Source organism: Leptodactylus fuscus, chromosome 1, assembly GCF_031893055.1.
Source record: "Leptodactylus fuscus isolate aLepFus1 chromosome 1, aLepFus1.hap2, whole genome shotgun sequence".
In the NCBI taxonomy this organism is placed as follows: domain Eukaryota; kingdom Metazoa; phylum Chordata; class Amphibia; order Anura; family Leptodactylidae; genus Leptodactylus; species Leptodactylus fuscus.
Window position 1 is genome coordinate 238,420,324 of NC_134265.1, and position 20,234 is coordinate 238,440,557.

The window sequence follows — 20,234 nt, forward strand, 5'->3', positions numbered from 1 at the left end:
CTAATTATTTACATTCTTGTTCCTTTTAACTGGAAGCCCAGTTTGGCACAAGTGTTATACAAATGAGTCAATACTTAAACCTTGAGGAATGTAGTATTATTTTCCTACAATGTTTGCCAGAAATCTCTGCTCGACCAACCATAGCTTGCCAGAGGCTGTCTGCAGTAGAGCAACCTCAAAAAGCCTTTCATTGGGCTACTGTGTCTGGACTGGACATGACATTTTATTAGCTTGGACATATTACATTAGGTTTAGAGGGGAGGCCCTGGAACTCCTGTTATTCACTTTTCTTCTAAAACCAGTTGAAATTGATGCATTTCATTTCAACAGTAATGGTCCCTCTTTTGTTGTCTAACCTCAGTAAGTTTGTAGTACCGTATATACTCAAGTATAAGCCGACCCGAATATAAGCCGAGGACCCTAATTTTACCACAAAAAACTGGGAAAAGTTATTGATTCGAGTATAAGCCTAGAGGGGGAAATGCAGCAGCTACTGGAAAATTTCAAAAATTAAAATGGTCAGAGTTTTTGGGTGTAGTAGTTGCTGGGTGCTGGGGAAGGGGAGGGAGTGTTTTGGTTGTCTGTCTGCCCCTTCCCTGAGCTTGAGGAATGGGTTTTTTCCCCCCACTTGGAATTCAGCCTGGCTGAATATAGGGTATCTGCAGTGCGCCTATTAACCCCTTTCCGACGGAACAGGAGCACTGCAGATACCCTATATTCAGTAGACCGGGCACTTTCAGACACAGGGATACCTAATGTGTATAATTTGTTTCACAGTCATTTTCTACTTTTGTATGTATTCTAGGGAAAGGAGTGATTTAGAACTTGTACTTTTAAAAAAAAAATTTAAAGCTTCTTTTTTTCCCACTATTTTCTGCGAGATTCTATATATTGATATTGCGGCTGGTCATAGACCCCTTCCCCTAAAAATTTTTTTTTTTTTTTTTTTTTTTTTTTTTTGCTGACTCGAGTATAAGCCAAGGGGGGCTTTTTCAGCACAAAAACTCAGCTTATACTCGAGTATATACGGTATCTAAAAATAAAGGAAACGTATGCTGTTAGCATATATTAATACTAGACGTGTGTAGGTTACTAGACCTTGAGCTCTATGCATTTAGTATTTATTACATAATATACTATTCAGTCTGTAAGTAATTTTTCAGACCTCAGGAACAAATTTGAAAGGACTAAGACCTTTCATAGACAGCAATAAAAAAAAAACAACCCAAAGAAGTTCTACACCTGAAAATGTATCTAGACCTGCCTAGATTTCCCATATCTTCTGCCCACTGTCCTAAAAAGTGGCAAATAGGACGCAGGAGCCAGCCAACCTGGAGCAAGGTGTTAGTATAAGGCATTACATTACGGAAAAGCTACTTGAGTTGCTGGTTTTGTGGAAAGGAATGGCAAAATATGAAGGAAACACACTTCTCATTTCTGCTCAATTCCTACCTGGCTTTGGCTCAACTAACCCACTGCAAAATTTATAAGAATAAAAGCAGCTTTTCTGCAATGTGGATTATTAGGGCCAGTTTTTAGGTGCCGCCCTATTAGTAAATCTGGCTCATGGCTTTTCTATTGATATGGAGTGATACTGTTGCACTTATATACTGATTAAACACCTTTACATTCTATTCAACTGCAACATGATCCACATTTTACCCTCCAGCACTGAAAGTGTTACATCTATGGGGTTAAATATCCTAAATCTTTTGAAGCCCAAATTTCAAAGGAGAAATCTACAAAAGATTAACAGAGTCAATTTTATGTTCTCTGGTATTGTCTAACCACCACCTTTTATCTTATCAGGAAGAGGTGACTGCTTAACATACAGACATCAGTCAATGCAAAAAACAATGTTTATTAGGTAGGAGGCAGCATGTAGGAGGCAGCTCTTCATATATAAAGACAGAAGATTACTTATCTATTATTAATCATTAAAAAAATGATTAAAGTGATATCAATAATGGTAAATTTCAAATTGATAAAAAATCTAAATATTTAAAGAGGACCTTTCACCATTTTGCCCATAGGCAGTTCTATATAATGCCGGAAAGCTGACAGTGCGCTGAGTTCAGCACACTGTCGGCTTTCCCGATGTGGGCCCGGTGTGAGGAGCTTACGGTCCGGTACCGTAGCTCTTCTATGGTTAGAAGGGCGTTTCTGACAGTTAGCCAGAGACGTCCTTCTTCACAGCACAGCCAATCGCGCTGTGCTGTGAGAGCCGGGAGGAACGCCCCCTCCATCTGCTCGCAGTACTCGTCCATAGACGAGCATTATCAGGGAGGGAGGGGGGAGTTCCTCCCCGCTCACACTGTACAGCGCGATTGGCTGTGCTGTGAAGAAGGACGTCTCTGGCTAACTGTCAGAAACGCCCTTCTGACCATAAAAGAGCTACGGTAGCGGGACCGTAAGCTCTTCACACCGGGCCCAAATCGGGAAAGCCGACAGTGCGCTGAACTCATCGCACTGTCAGCTTTCCGGCAGTATATAGAACTGCCTATGGGCAAAATGGTGAAAGGTCCTCTTTAACTTTCTCTTGTTCAATACAAACATCTCAAAAACCAATACAGTATTAACACCCCTCTCACCCGGGCACCCTATCAACATAGCTGTTCACAAGTAGCCTCTGCTCCCAGCGGTGGAGACAGTTTTTATGTATCTGTGTTATATTCTACAAACCAGTGGCGTAACTACCGTGGTAGCAGAGGTAGCAGCTGCCGCAGGGCCCTGAACATCAGGGAGTGCGGCGACAGCCGCTACCCCTGCGTTTTTTTTCTTTTTTTAAGTTACACCAGCTGGTAACGGGCCCTATTTACTTACCGATCCTGGCAGGGGCCGGGATCGATAAGTGACACCACAGGCCCTACAAGCACTATCATTATACTCAGGGGTATTTTCAGACCCCCGAGTATAACGATCAGAGGCCCCGGAAAGGTAAAGGAACATAATAAACATGTTACTTACCTTTCCATGCTCCTGGCAGGCTTCAGGCCTAGTTGTGTGATGTCCCTGTCTGCATCCCAGGTCATGTGATTTGAGTATGTCATTAAAGAAAGCCGACACAGCCAACACACTCCCCACTATGGAGATAATACTGTGTGCAGGGGCCACTATGGGGATAATACTGTGTGCAGGGGCCACTATGGGGCATAATACTGTGTGCAGCGGCCACTATGGGGGATAATACTGTGTACAGGAGCCACTATGGGGCATAATACTGTGTATAGGGGCCACTATGGGGCATAATACTGTGTGCAGGAGCCATTATGGGGCATAATACTGTGTGCAGGGGCCACTATGGGGCATAATACTGTGTACTAGGAACACTATGGTACATAATACTACTGTGTACAGGGGCCACTATGGCGATAATACTGTACAGGGACCACTATGGGGATAATACTGTGTACAGGGGTCACTATGGGGCAAAACACCGCTCCAAATCGACTCAGGCATTCATGCAGAGTAACAATTACAATGTTCTGGAAAGACCATCCCAGTCCCCAGACCTGAATATCATTGAACATCTGTGGGATGATTTGAAGCGGCCTGTCCATGCTCGGCGACCATCTAACTTAACTGAACTTGAATTGTTTTGTTAAGAGGAATGGTCCAAAATACCTTCATCCAGGATCCAGGAACTGATTAAAAGCTACAGGAAGTGACTAGAGGCAAAAGGAGGATCTACTAAATATTAATGTCACTTTTCTGTTGAGGTGCCCATACTTTTGCACCGGTCAAATTTTGGTTTAATGCATATTGCACATTTTCTGTTAGTACAATAAACCTCATTTCAATCCTGAAATATTACTGTGTCCATCAGTTATTAGATATATCAAACTGAAATGGCTGTTGCAAACACCAAAATATTTAGGACTAAAAATGATTAAGATTAATAGGGGTGCCCAAACTTTTTCATAGGACTGTAATAGAGCATGCAGGAATGCGGCAGAGGGGGAAGGGGGGAAGGGGCTCAGTCGGTTGAGGTCGTCGGTGTAGGTCAGGAAGGGGGGGGGGGGCCCATGTCAGTAGTTCGCCACGGGGCCCCGCCATTCCTAGTTACGCCACTGCTACAAACTGCACTTCACATAAGGTCAGAGCAGACTTTTGCACATGCCAAGAAGGTACCGCAGCTCACAATACTCATCTCTGTATTCTCTACACTATAACATTTAGTAAATGCACTGTACAATAGAAGACCTCATCCTCCCCTCTTATCCTAGTTGTGTGACCCCAGAGAGCACCAAATTCTACATGCAGGTGTGGTTATGCTCAAAGAAAGAATATCGGGGATGTACCCTGTCATCTGGATAGATTCTGGAATGTAGTGGTTAAAATCAGGTGCTGTGGTCCAGTAGGTGGCGTGCCTCCTGTGACAGTTAGTAGAAGGCACCACCCACTGTATCAATCTCAAGCCAGGCAGTTTAGGGTTTCATATAGGATTAGCCTCTACATCAACAATTCAACACCCCAAAATGGGTGTGTTAGCTGTGATGAGTTGTCAGGCAGCACCATCTAATGGACCCACAACACACCTGATTTTATCCACTTCTAGTTTCAACCCCGTGATGTGTCGCTACTTATAGTTCTTTATTTCATCTTTACTACTGCCTTGTTTCTTTTCTTTTAAAGGGGCTCTATCAGCAAAATCATGCTGCTAGAGCCCCACATATGCGTGCATAGCCTTTAAAAAGGCTATTCAGGCACTGTAAAAGTTAAATTAAATTACCCCCCCGTTTTAAAATAATAACTTAAAAAAGAATGTTCTCTACTTACGGAACGTGCACCCTGGGCGGGCATTCAGGGTGCGCCGTCTTCTTCTTCCCCGCCTCTTCTTCCTCTGACGTCTTCGGGTCCCGTCCTCCTCCGGCGCTTGCTCGCGGATACTGATTAAAAAAAATAGCCCGGGCGCATGCGCAGTAGCACGCGGCTTCTACTACGGCTACTGCGCATGCGCCCGGGCTATTTTTTTTTTATCAGTGTCCGCGAGCAAGCGCCGGAGGAGGACGGGATCGGAGGACATCAGATGAAGAAGAGGCGTGGAAGAAGATGAAGACACACCCTGAATGCCCACCCAGGGTGCACGTTTCGTAAGTAGAGAACATTCTTTTTTAAGTTATTATTTTAAAACGGGGGGGGGGGGGGTAGTTTAATTTAACATTTACGGTGCCTGAATAGCCTTTTTAAAGGCTATGCACGTATATGTGGGGCTCTATCTGCAGGATTTTGCTGATAGAGCCCCTTTAAATGTAGATTAGGAGCCCCATATAGGGATCACAAGCTACATTTTTTTCCCTATCAGTATGTCTTTTGTAGAATGGGAGGAAATCCGCGCAAACACAGGGAGAACATACAAACTCCTTGCAGATATTGTCCTTGGCAGGATTCAAACCCAAGACTCCAGCGCTGCAAGGCTACAGTGCTAACCACTGAGCCACCATGTTGCCCCTCTACTGCCTTGCTTCTGTAAGAGCATAGAGCAGATATAGTCCTGTATATATATAGAAGGGTTATCCCCGGTTGACTCTTCTGAAGAAGTAATTGTATCAAAGTTCTATAGTCAAGGATGGCCAGCACCCCTAGAGAGATATATAACACAAATCCAGTTCAAGGGTGCTCTTAGTCCACTTTCCCAAGGCTCACAATCCACAGATGTGAAAAGGAAGGCAGCACATGGTCAAAATAAAATTCAGATTTTGAGATACTTGTGGGCACTTAGGGAGACACTCCATATGTGTGTGTGTATTTTTTCCCCTGTTCTCTGAAAGACTATGACTATTTCTTTCTTTCCTTATCCTGCTCTCACCTTCTTCTATTAGTAGGGACCACTGAGCATATTTTGCTGCCTGTGAATACTTTGATACCATGAGATATCCATTTCTCTTTCTGTCACTTATCAGCATACACCGTTTGTACCACACACACGTCGCTTCTAATATATGTGATGTCAGACTGCAGTATCCTATATTGGGGCACTGGCTTAAGTATACACTCAAAGCACGCAGGCAACTGCAGGCTAGTATTATAATATTGACTTTTATACTTGTTTATACAGTATGATGAATCTTCATTCTTTTGCATATGATGTTAGCTCAACTTAATGGTAGTTGTATTTGTTTAATATATATTACCTTTGTCCTGTTTTGTCACTTGTGACCTTAGTACCTAGTTAGTCTCATCTTCATAATGTCATACATCCTTTATCATTTGACATACTCCTTATTAGGGAGGTATAATATAAATATGGGGTCCCCCAAACCACCAAAATGTTATTATAAGTAAATAGATGTAGTAGTACTATAAGAGGTGCATATATTGCATCAAGTTACCACCTATAAACACCAAAAAATGGACTCATTTCTGTGTGAGATAAAGTACCTATAAAAGTGACACTACATACAAAAATAGTACACCAAACAATTGTATATCCATGTGCTTACCACTGCGACCTCCACTCAGAGCCCTGAGGCTTATAGTCCTACTACATCTACTTACTTAGAATGACGTTTTGGTGGTTTGGGGGACCCTATATTTATATTATACCTCCATATTAAGGAGTATGTCTGAGGGTTCCAGCTATTTTGGATTGATATTGTATTACCTCATTAAGGACTAGATTCTGAGTATTTGAAATACACTCCAACCATGTATTATCCCCATGGATACCTAATCTATTTAGTGTGAGACAACCTCAATTCACCCCATAACCTCTGGTACTGAAAGTATCTAAATACAGTCCTATGAAAAAGTTTGGGCACCCCTATTAATCTTAATCATTTTTAGTTCTAAATATTTTGGTGTTTGCAACAGCCATTTCAGTTTGATATATCTAATAACTGATGGACACAGTAATATTTCAGGATTGAAATGAGGTTTATTGTACTAACAGAAAATGCGCAATATGCATTAAACCAAAATTTGACCGGTGCAAAAGTATGGGCACCTCAACAGAAAAGTGACATTAATATTTAGTACATCCTCCTTTTGCAAAGATAACAGCCTCTAGTCGCTTCCTGCAGCTTTTAATCAGTTCCTGGATCCTGGATGAAGGTATTTTGGACCATTTCTTTCTACAAAACAATTCAAGTTCAGTTAAGTTTGATGGTCGCTGAACATGGACAGCCCGCTCTCAAATGATCTGAAAACAATGATTGTTCAACATAGTTGTTCAGGGGAAGGATACAAAACGATGTCTCAGAGATTTAACCTGTCAGTTTCCACTGTGAGGAACATAGTAAGGAAATGGAAGACCAAAGGGACAGTTCTTGTTAAGCCCAGAAGTGGCAAGCCAAGAAAAATATCAGAAAGGCAGAGAAGAGGAATGGTGAGAACAGTCAAGGACAATCCACAGACCACCTCCAAAGAGCTGCAGCATCATCTTGCTGCAGATGGTGTCACTGTGCATCAGTCAGCAATACAGCGCACTTTGCACAAGGAGAAGCTGTATGGGAGAGTGATGAGAAAGAAGCCGTTTCTGCACGTACGCCACAAATAGAGTTGCCTGAGGTATGCAAAAGCACATTTGGACAAGCCAACTTCATTTTGGAAACAAAGATTGAGTTGTTTGGTTATAAAAAAAGGCGTTATGCATGGCGTCCAAAAAGAAACAGCATTCCAAGAAAAACACTTGCTACCCACTGTAAAATTTGGTGGAGGTTCCATCATGCTTTGGGGCTGTGTGGCCAATGCCGGCATCGGGAATCTTGTTAAAGTTGAGGGTCGCATGGATTTCACTCAGTATCAGCAGATTCTTGAGAATAATGTTCAAGAATCAGTGACGAAGTTGAAGTTACGCCGGGGATGGATATTTCAGCAAGACAATGATCCAAAACACTGCTCCAAATCAACTCAGGCATTCATGCAGAGGAACAATTACAATGTTCTGGAATGGCCATCCCAGTCCCCAGACCTGAATATCATTGAACATCTGTGGGATGATTTGAAGCGGGCTGTCCATGCTCGGCGACCATCTAACTTAACTGAACTTGAATTGTTTGTCCAAAATATCTTTATCCAGGATCCAGGAACTGATTAAAAGCTACAGGAAGCGACTAGAGGCTGTTATCTTTGCAAAAGGAGGATCGACTAAATATTAATGTCACTTTTCTGTTGAGGTGCCCATACTTTTGCACCGGTCAAATTTTGGTTTAATGCATATTGCACATTTTCTGTTAGTACAATAAACCTCATTTCAATCCTGAAATATTACTGTGTCCATCAGTTATTAGATATATCAAACTGAAATGGCTGCTGCAAACACCAAAATACTTAGAACTAAAAATGATTAAGATTAATAGGGGTGCCCAAACTTTTTCATAGGACTGTATATGTATTTAATCCATACAATTGTGTATTTCCTATAATCTAAACACTGTTGTTGTATTTGATTATCTATACATGTGTGTGATTACTATATATTGTGCCGCAGTGCGACCTCCACTCATATCGATGCGATTTTAATTATTTTTATTGTGCCTCATTGTTTTTTCTTTGATGATTAGAATAAAAGTTATTTATTTACTGGAAATACTGTTTTTTGTGGTTATATTCATTATTTGATACCAAATAGGTCCAATATGTTCTCTTGGTAGGTATCATGTATAATATATACCCCAGTGTATGGTAGGTTTAAAAATCACATTTGCCCCAGAGTCTGTCTAAAACTGGCAGAGAGAAAGTCTTCATTAATAGTCTATGGGGTACACGGGTAACTAATTTTTTTTATTTTTATTTATTTATTTTTAAGCGGGCATACTCCCAAGTCTCTTGACAGACACGTGAACACTAGTGTGAACATAGTGTGACCAGATTGTACAATCTTTTCTATGGAGTCATAACTAAAGTGCTAGTGTAGCCCTAGCCTTATTGTACCCTATGATGTTTACGCATGGACACAATAATGAACATTATTAGTATGCTGTTTTATTCTAAACCTAAAATAATGGGCAAGGTTGCATCACCAGACTGTGAGCTGGGAATCCTCTCATCTGCATGGAATGTTAATCTCGTGTATTATACTGCTGTTTGTGCAACTGGGGGTCTCGTCTGACTATTTCATCACCCTTAAACTTCCTGCACGTTACTTCTGTTTAAAAAGATTTACACGGTACTGTATTTTTCTATATTTTGCTCTATATTAATCTACAAAAGTTTTAGGCTGATGTGGAAAAAGACTGAAACCTAAGAATGCTTTCAAAAATAGAAGTATTCATTTTGTTATCTGACAAATAAGTGTGAAGAAAAAAGAAATCGAAATCACATCAATAGGTGTGGCCACCCTTTGCCTTCAAAAGAGCATCAATTCTTCTAGGCACACCTGCACATAGTTTTTAAGGAACTTGGCAGGGAGATTGTTTCAGACATCTTATAGAACTAACCACAGATCTTCTGTCCATACAGGCTTGCTCAGATTCAGGGGATATTGTCACTCCTTAGGGAGAGACCACCATGTAGGTGTGTGGAGTCTTATACAGCCATTGTCGCTCCACTGTGGGGGATTGTGGGAGGAATATGCAAATGTGTTTCCCAGGATGCAAATAGGAAACACTGCCTCAGTATGCTGCCTTCTATTGGAAGCAGCTCCCTTGAACATCATGCCCGACTTCCAATAGAGGGCAGCATACTGAGGCAGTGTCTCCTATTTACATCCTGGGAAACATATTTGCATATAGGCTTGCTCCGACATACTCAGTGAAGTTGAGATCAGGGCTCTATGGGGGCTATATCATCATAGGCCTTTTTTTTGTTGTTAATTGTTAAAAATAAACTACCGAGGCCTCACGTTGTAGAAACACAGCTTTTTTGTTGCAGATTTTGCTGCGTTTTCTTAACTTCTGTTCAATCTAGTCCTGGCATTGGTTCAAAAAAACGCACCAAAATTTGCAACAAAAAAAGCTGTGTTTCCGCAATGTGGGCACCCCAGTCTCAATGAAGTTTTCCCATAAAAGCTAGTTATCCCCTTTCCCCCATTCTTCTGATCAGTGGGGATATAAGCAGTCGGATCCCCCACTAATCTGCAATTTATTCTCTATCCTATGGATAGGGGATAACTTGCTTTGATGGGAAAACCTCTTTACTTCTGAAAGCATTACTTTCTCTTCTGTAGCTTCAGTCTATAGGACCTTATTATAGGTGTGGCTGTTTATATAATTTACAGTATATATTGTCTTTATTACAAGCAACAGAAAAATCTGCTTGCACAATCCCAACCAGAGATTAGCTTTGCCTTCTTGATACCTGTAGGAGTAAGGGGTGATCAACTTTGTAAAGAGAAGTGGTGGCTCTCACCAGTTAGGGCTCATTCACATCTGCGCCCGGGACTCCGTTCTGCAGGTTTCCGTTTCCTGCACAAAACTGGGCAGGAGATGGAAACCTACAGGCATCTTTCAAACCCATTCATTTGAAAGGGTATGAAAAGTGTCTGGCCGTGAGCGCCTGGGAGCGTTTTATGCTCTCCGCAGCTAAACCGTTTTTTTTTAACCGGACACAGTCGGACATGCAGTACTCTGTATCCGGTTTTTTAAAAAAACGGTTTCGCCGCGGAGAGCATAAAACGCTCACCAGCACTCACAGCCGGATTCGGCATGACAGGTTTCTGCATGCAGAAGACGGAAACCTGATAACGGAGACCTGAACGCTGGTGTCAATGCAGCGCAACTCAAATAGTCTTTACTTGGCAGCGTTGGCTAAAACATCACCTTTTGCTCAGTGTTTGCTTTAAATGGCCTGAACCCTTGTTTTTATATACATTATGCATGTACTTACGGTTGTGTTTCAGAGCAGTTCAGTATTTTTCGTGTGTATGGACTATTGGAAATTCCTGCAAATTGTGACCGTATTGTTACTTATATTTCTAATAATGTTTCTGTTGGGCTATGCCCCTGTGTTTCTTAGCGAGTTTCTGTTTCAGTTCTTGCCACACCCTGCTTTGACCAGGGGTTCACCTTGGACACTTGGCTAATATTGTGGCCCTGCTTGGCCTTTCCTGTTGTTTATGGGGTGTATTTTTCTCTCCTCGTTTGTTTGATTATTCCTGTTGAAAATTCTCTAATAAAAATTGACTACACCTAATAATGTTTCTGTTTTTTCTCTACAGATTCACATTTATTCCCTTGGAATGACATTGTACTGGGGAGCAGACTATAATGTACCTCAGAGCCAGGTAAATATCCACACTTATATTAGTAATTAGTTGTTGTTGTTATTATTATTATTATTATTATTATTATTAAAGGCAAAAATGAACAACCCCTTTAACTTTTAAATCAGCTGGGGGCAGTGAAAAAAAAATTCAAAAAAATCATACTCACCTATCCCCTATGGTCCTGGTCCCCCCCTGCGCGTTCTGCTCCTTCTTCTCAAGGGGTCTCTCCCAGAGTTCCGCTGAAGCTGCTGATTGGCGTCAGCGGTCACCTGTCACTCAAAGATGGGGAAGTGGAGGGAAGCGTATTAGAGCATTGTGGAGTAATGGAGCTGCCCCCAGTGCTCCAGACTTCTCATTTGCATACTATTAAATAAATACATAAATATCTCAGCAAAGAATATACAAATTTTCATGGGGATTAAAAAAAAAAAGTTAAAATCAGGTGAGTCTGACCCTTCTAACTGTATTTCTGGTTTAATATGCTTCCCCCTGGGGTAGACTCCTTGTGAGCTGATCATTTTACTGTGCTATGCTTTTTCTAGGCTAACAGTAGTCAATGGTTATATGGTCACTTTAGCCAAAGGCTAGTTCCCTCAATCTTAAGGGTATGTCGCTACGTAGCAGGCCGCAGCAAAAAAAATGCTGCAGGAAAAACTGCTGTCGCAACGCATCGTTGTTTTTCCCGCAGCACTTTTCACAGAAAGTCCGCAGAGGTTTCCTGCTTCAAACAAACATATAGGGAAACCACCAGCGTTTCTGTAGGTATAATTGACATGCTGCGTTTAACAAAATCGCAACGGTTATGGAAATCACATTTTGTCCGCTGAGCGTATTTTTCTGCAATGTGTGGTTGTGATTTGCTTTGCAGTGACCCTTCCGACTAAAGCAGCATCTTTGGCTTGGATGAGCGTGCATCTTTATTTCAATGTAGAGAGGCGAAAAAAAAGGTGGCGAGGTGGCTTTTCTCTTGCCCAATGTTTATGGCCACCTCACATTGTTGATTTAGTAGTCATAGCTGGTCAAAACATACTTCAAGATTTCTGTATGTCACCAAAGTCCTTTTGTTTTTCTGCACTTGTTAAATTCTATAAAGCATTTTTTTGAGGAATTATAATATATATGTTTTGTTTTATGCAGCCTATCAAACTGGGAGAACGCTTGAACAGTATTTTGCTGGACATGTGTGATGACAATTGTATCACAAGGCTAACTACACGTACAGTTTTAGATGGATGCAGTGCCTACATTCGCAACAGCAACTGTGCACCTTCATTTTATTATGTCAAGCAGCTGGTAAAGCTAGTACTTGGCAGCCTAACTTGGGTGAGTTATGATACTGATAAAATCCAGAGGGAGAAACTGTAGCGCCGTCTCATCTTATAAAGGTTTCACATTTTTAAATGTATATTGTAAAGCTTTTTATGTGTAATGTTTGTATACTGAACATTTTGCAAAGTCACAGAAAAACAATAACAACAAAATGAACAGTAAGGGCTCGTTCACATCAGCGTTGTGAACTCCGTTATGCAGGTTTCCGTTTCCTGCCTAAAACACAGGCAGGAGACGGAAACCTGCAGGAGTCTCTCTCACCCATTCATTTGAATGGGTGAGAGAGATGTCCGGCCGTGAGCGGCGGTGAGCGTTTTATGCTCTCCGCCGCGAAACCGGGTTTTATAATCCGGACACAGAGTCGGACATGCAGTACTCTGTGTCCGGATAAAAAAATCCAGTTTCGCGGCGGAGAGCATAAAACGCTCACCGCCGCTCACGGCCGGACCCGGTCTGTGCTTTCCGTCTTCTGGCATGCAGAAGACGGAAAGCACAGAACGGAAAGAAGAACGCAGGTGTGAACCTAGCGTAAGCATGCAATTGCTATGGGGGACACTCCAAGCCAATAAAAAAAGTTAGAGGTATAGTAACAAAAATTAATATACTAGCTCTTAAAGGTTCATTAATATATCAGTGTTCCATTTTTGTATTTTTATAGTATGACTTGTTATATACAGGGTGTCCGGAAAGTAAGTACACAAAATGAAAGGGTGGACTTTAGCCAGTATATGTAGCGTTTTTATTAAAGAGGACCTTTCATCATCTGGGGCATATGTGGTGTAATATACCGCTAGAAAGCTGTCCGTGCGCTGAATTCAGTGCTCTATCTGTTTTCCCGTTCTGTGCCCCGTTGAAGAGCTATTGGTGCCAGTACCGTAGCTCTTCACTGTCGAAGGGCGTTCCTGACTGACTGTCAGAAACGCCCTTCCTCACAGTAGCATCTATTGCGCTGTACTGTAAGAGGGGGTGAGTACTATCAGGAGGGGAGGGTGACGTACCTCACTGCTCTCACAGTACAGCGCAATAGGCGCTACTGTGAACAAGGGCGTTCCTGACTGACTGTCAGAAACGCCCTTCTGACAGTGAAAAGCTACAGTACCAACATCGATAGCTCTTCGCCGGGGGGCACAGAAAGGGAAAGCCGATACTGCGCTGAATTTAGCGCACTGTCAGCTTTGTAGCAGTGTATTAAACCGCATGTGCCCCAGGGGGTGAAAGGTCCTCTTTAATTAACATGTGACCAGAAATGCACCGTTGTGGCGCTGCAGGTAAACCGAGATGTCGGTTTCCTATCCCTTGCTGCGTCATGTGAAAGGAGAAACAAAGAAGAGAAAGCATTTTAATGGGAAATCAGTTTAATCACTGTTACTTATTTACAAGAATTGCTCGAAGTGCTGGCCGCCTGCCTCGATGCAAGCAGTGCAACTCCGGGAGATGCATTGACGCACCCGTTCAAAGACTCCTGGCATGGCCCTCACCGTGATGAATGCAGCCTGGATCCGGTTCACGAGCTCTTCACGGGTTGGCACAGGCACTGCGTACACGAACAGATGTGACGTGTCTCCACAAGAAAAAACAAGGTGGTGTCAAATCCAGCGAACGAGGGGGCCACAGCACTGGTCTGCTGCGTCTGATCCACCAATTCGGCCATCGGTAGTTGATGTGTTCACGGACAATGCGGACAAAATGGGGAGGTGCTCCATCGTGCTAGAGCCACATCCTTGTCCTGATGTTCAAAGGCACGTCTTTGAGCAAATCATCCTGCAGAAATGCCAGGTAGTTGTTGGTGTTGAGTCTTGGTGGAAGGAAAAAGGGTCCTAAGATGTTGTCTCCCAGAATTCCCACCCGTGATTAAACTGATTTCCCATTGCAGTGCTTTCTCTTCTTCGTTTCTCCTTTCACATGGCATAGTGAGGGATAGGAAACCGACATTTCGGTCTACTTCCAGCGCCACAACGTTGCATTTCTGGTCACATGTACATAAATAAAAAACGCTTCATATACCGGCTAAAGTCCCCCTTTTTATTTTGCGTACTTACTTTCCGGACAGCCTGTATGTGTGTGTCAGGGTCTGGGGTTGCTAGGTGGGGTGGCATAGACACAAAAGTCCAGTTTCTTTAGTCCAAAACAAAGGTAGAGTTTATTTTCACTCAAAAAGGTGGTGCAGCAACAAAAGGAAACAATACAAAAATAAATCCCTGCCCGGCTAGGCTCTAACTAAACATAGAATAGGTTACCTCACCTAGAATAACAGAAATCCAAAAGCCAGTAGAATCATTCAGGACACAGCTCCAAAAATATGACCTCTCTGTTTGCTCTCCAGCCAAGCTCTGCCCCAAAGTCTGCTGCTGGAGCTGACTTATTAAGCCTCCCTTGATGAGCAGACTCTCTGCAGCTGAGTCGCTGCCGGAACATCCCCAAAGTGTGGACTGGAGGGGGGTGGAATGACAGGTCACACTACCAACCTACCTGCCATTCCTAAAAATCCAGCCCAGTACTGAGCATTTACCAAAATGCTCAGCAGATGAAAGTTGTCTGGTGAGAACAAACATTCCTGGAGTTTTCTCATCTCACCCGCCTTAGTAGTCTGGGTGAGATGTACACCCCCTCCACTACCTGACCAGCCATCGGCCTACTATATATGAGGTTGGATAAAGACATTAGTCCATCAAGTCCAACCTATAACCCTACATATATATACCTTGTGAGTTTTGGGTATTTAACCATATAGAGGGCATGTAGATGTTACAATTTCAAAGAGGTTTCCTATTAACATGGAGTTTTAGAGATTTTCTCTATCTATTTTAGTGGTGACATTCTGTTGTCTTCATCAGTTGCCAGTTGGGTGCAGCCGTAAATGCAGGAACTTTCTATGGTCTGGGACTTGTCAGAAATCCAGCCATTATTTCCATATTGTTGACAGTTTATTGTGCAGGGACACTACATGTATAAGAAGATAACCAGGCCACAATAAGAAAAATATGGCCGATTTGACCTTAGAATTCTCCTGTATTTCTGGTTGTATGTATTGGCATATAAATAATAAAGACAACATACTACTAAGATCATTAGAGAAGATCTGTAAAACTCTGAATAATTACTTACACTTACAAAAAGATTTTACTATGGTTATACTCTTCTAAAAAAAAAATGTTCCTCTATATTTGACAACAATTTGTTTTCCTTACAGATGGACCAGACGGGCAATAAGAATGAACCAGATCGCAGCCAGGCTATCCGTGACAGACTACGAGGGAAAGGTCTGCCCTCAGGTTTGTTCATTATGTGTTGTAATATTACATATCTTTGTATCTCTATGAGTATGACACCGGCCACTGGCTTTTCCATATGTATAATCGACATGCGTTTCCGCCGGGTGAAAATCGATGCGTATCTGGTCCGTGGGCCCGGCCTTAGCCTTTATTCATAAGCTTGTGGCTATTTTGTGGATGCAAAAACTTGTACTCTTTAGATTTCTAGTTTTGTGTTTGGTGTCTTATATGTTGTCATTTTATTTTTCATGCCGATGATAACAGTAACCCATTTTAAACAACTTTCAAGACTTTTCAATGTAGACTGCAAAAACGGTTTCTGTCCTCGTGGAACTGGCCCATCTATTCATGTGAATGACAGCAATGTTATAACACATTTTCTCCTTTTGCATCATATGCAGTGGAAATGTACTTTCAGCGTTAAAATTCTAAAGCAGGACTTGTTGTGATTCACTCAGTTTAAGGTCCTTTGCACACGACTGTGTACTAAGTCATTGTGTTTTCCGGGTGTTTCCAGGAGAGTACATTGACCCATTCATTTCTGTGGGCTTGTGCACATGACCGTGTATTACATGGATCAATGTGAGAGCCGACTGTCCGGGCCGCAAAACTCAGGACAAGTCCTATTCCTGTCCAGTTTTGCAGCCATGCTTCTACAGCACCTAATCACTGAATGAATAAAACCGCAGTGCCTGGGCGGCACATGGATGACATCCATGCTGTACATTCACGACCGGAGGCCTGTACATCTAGTCTACAAGGTTTAAAGCGTAAATAAATATTTATTTTTGTTGCTTTAATTATTTGCCTCTTTCTGTCACTGATCAAATCTGTGCCAAAAAAACCTCTCTGGAGAGGGGATGGGAAGGAAAAAGAAGGGTCCTCAAATGGAGAGGCATCAGTAATATATAGAGCAGTGGTTCTTAACCTTCTTTGAGGTACCGAACCCACTAGCTTCATATGCACATTCACCGAACCCTTCTTTAGTGATAAATCAAATAGTGATTTTTTTCCATATTCAAGACATAGGTATATGTTTTTTTTACTGGTACACAAAATGAACCGTGCATAGGGCCTAGGGTTCGATCGAACCCTGGTTAAGAAACGCTGATATAGAGACAATTCTTTTTCACAACATACCTGGTTTGTCCGGAATTAGTATCCAGCCTTCTCCTGACATAATGTAGACAGCCTCATAGCTCTGTCTTTCTCTCCTCCATACAGAGCATTGTAAATTGATCTGCTTATTCATGGAGAAAAGACTGAATAAATCTTTAGTGACGTATATTTCAATGTTTGTTCCTTTCATCTGCAAAAAAACAATAAAATAAAAGTGTACTTACACTTTAAGCTGCTGATCAAATGTATCTAAGGATACTGATGTAGAAGATCTGCCTTTTCCAGTAAGTCATACTATCAGAATTACTCTCCTAACCATCTACAGTAATGTGACTCGATAATTGAAGAACACCATAGTAGCATGTGATTTTGTAAATTGTGGCATAACTTTCTATTACAGGGAACCTATCACAAGGGAAGTACTTTTCAATGTGTAGGCAGAACATAATGGAGCTAGAGGAACTGAGCAGATAAGTTTGTGGGAAATCATTCACCAAGACCAGTCATTTACAGTATGTAGTGAAATATCCGGTGATCCTATCAGTGATTGACAACTATCTTTGTATGCACAGTCATAGAGGGAAAGCTGTCAATCACTGATGGGAACATCATGGAAGATGCCAGTTTATGCATGGCCTTCATTTTGGATTCTTTGCAGGACTATGCCTGTAGCCTTCTTAGATTCCTCCTTGTTCTGTCCAGGTAGCTCATTCCCCCTCAGCACCCATAATAGGATACGGCTCCTATTGTACCTTATCCAAAAGCCATGTGCCAGAAATATGTTACAATTTATATGTTATGCTAATTCTGCTAATCCAATTTATTCTTTCTTAAACTACTTTTTTCTCGCCATTAAAGCAGAACCTATTATATACATAATAGCTGTGTGTGTGTGTTACTCTAAATCAGTTTATATACTAATTGTATTCATTTGGACTTTAATTCGGTGATACTTAGAGCGGATTGTGCTCTCAACTTTATCATAGACGACCAGAGATTTCAGTGCAGAGATTACAGATCATACTGAATCTTTTCCCACAAACATGCGTATCAATCTACTCGGCTTCTACTCTACACCTTGCTGCCTTCAGATTGAGCATCATTTTTCAGAAGACAGGTTCCCTTCAAGTAGATATGATCAGTTATGATGTGCAGTGTTATCTGAAACTCAACTGCTTATATTACAATATAATGTATGCAGGGGTGTAGCTGAAAGAGTTATAGAGGTAGCAGCTGTACCTGGGCCCTAGTGCCGGAGATGAAATACTGACCCCTCTGCTAAGAAAATAAAATTTCATGTTTTGGATCTTAAAGATACACCTCTAAGTTGACACATTGGTTGCACCATTTACATCCTTAGCCCAGTTGTAATCCATATCTCACTACTGGATAAAGAGTTTAAAAGAATAGATGTCTATGCTCCAGGAAGTGATTCAGCTGCCCTGCAGATAACATCATGTCTCTGCAAAGACTCCATTACCCAACACTGACTGAATGTGAACAGATTGCCTTACAGAGATATAGGCACAATAACCTTCATTTACAGTGAGCTGGCTTTAGGACTGAGTGTGTATGTTTAAACAGGGTGGTAGTAGGGAAATGCCTTTATGGACATGCATGGCAGCCTTTGTTAAGGGTTATATGAGTGAATACCTGTACAGCTTATAGTTATTTACTTTACTCTGAGTATTGACCGCCAATCTACTGCTCATTTCTATCTGTCTAGTCATCACACCTTTTATCTCTTATGCAATATGCCTCCCCCAAGGGTAAATATGACTTATACATTGTATTAATAGTCTTTTTTTATTCAATGATCTACACCTAGTAACAGATACAATGATTTAGAAAAACATTACAAAAGTAGAAAAATGTGATTTTACATTAAAATGAATTATAAAAACTAGACAGTAAGAAAAACTTGCAAAGTTTGGCAGTCTCCTAAATCACGTGTGTTTAAAGGGTTTGTCTTATTATGGCAACCCCATCTGAAAGCAAGGTGATCACTGCATAAAGTTGGTGGCCAGCTATTATATTCTAAAGTATATAGCATATGGGCAGGGGTAGTATACAGCACTCCTGGATGATCATTATTGTGCAGAAGGCAGCTGCGCTTTATGTGCTTTCTCCTGAGCCCTGGACTATACCGCAAAATGCTTTACACTGCTGGCAGAGATTTACCAAACATTATCTCAGTTATTGGCTTACTTTACATCTTTATTTCTTAAACAAATACATAGATTTTTTTCACATTGTGAAAAGGACCTTTTGTACCGTATGTTTCTGAATCTATGAATGAGAAAGTGATACTTAGAGCAGTATATTTATTAGTTTATTAGCAGGGGGCTGCCTCTCATTGAGGAGACACAGCAGTTGTATAGAGACTTATTTCAGGCATTGTTCCATAGAAAAAAGTATGTAAAGCCCAAGACCACTATCTGTAGATGGGTCTCTTTCTTCTGAAGGAGCTTTTCGTTTATCTAATATGAGAGGGATTGCCACCATCCAGTGGAGAGGAAGAACATGGGGTATGATGTCTCTTTATCCTATCATTACAAGCGCTCATTATGTAAGCTTATATAATGTGTGTCATGTGTAAAGCTTTTACATGTATGCTGTGTATTGTCCATCCATGCACACTTATTTACTATGTAACATTACTATAACCAATTAAGTTGTAACGTACTGTACAGTATAAATGTTCCTCTTCCTATGTGATGTCAAAATATTGTCACTCAGTGACTCATTTTAACCTATTATATATCTTGTAGTAATATTTAACACAAATAACATGTATTATACTTTATATAGGATGCCTTGTGTAGGTATATGTAGTTTTTAAAGGTAGGCACATAACTATTAGATGCATAATTACTGATACACCCCCCCCCCCCCTTGTTGGTTAGGGTACCTGGATCACACTTTTCCTCATGGATCATTGCCAAAAATACATTTCCATAATCAGCTGCATCTCCTTAATAAGGAACAGTATCCATCGAGGTACCTCATCTTTCTATTCAATACCATCCATTGTGCTGAGGGGCAAGAAGCCTGAAACAGCTATCTGCAAACAGGTCCTATTTAGGAGTCTCTGGATTGGTTGGAATGAGAGAGTTGTTTTTGTATTCTTTTGTCCTAATTTGCATCATTAGGTCTACATAATTTTCAGTGGGCTATACATCTTCTTGAAGGACCTCCTTGATACCTGTACATGCCAGCTCTGTTATCACAGCCATACTGTGTGTGTGTGTTTAACACTTCAGAATGTTTGATAATCTTTCAACACTTACTTTTGGATTAAAGACATTTTTCTGTGTATTAGGCTCAAACTATACACTAGGTAGTGGAATTGGATCATTCTATACTGG

The 20,234-nt window shown here is 41.3% G+C and overlaps 1 protein-coding gene across 2 annotated transcripts in view; it reads left to right on the forward strand.

The window, feature by feature from the left end:
- The window catches only part of PTPN13 (protein tyrosine phosphatase non-receptor type 13), a 158,114-nt gene that overhangs the window by 63,082 nt on the left and 74,798 nt on the right, over nt 1-20,234 (forward strand). For both annotated transcript variants that reach the window (XM_075284608.1, XM_075284600.1), the window contains exons 4-6: nt 11,099-11,164; nt 12,284-12,469; nt 15,666-15,747. In XM_075284608.1, coding sequence (XP_075140709.1) covers nt 11,099-11,164; nt 12,284-12,469; nt 15,666-15,747 — 334 coding nt within the window. The remainder of the gene's footprint in view (nt 1-11,098; nt 11,165-12,283; nt 12,470-15,665; nt 15,748-20,234) is intronic.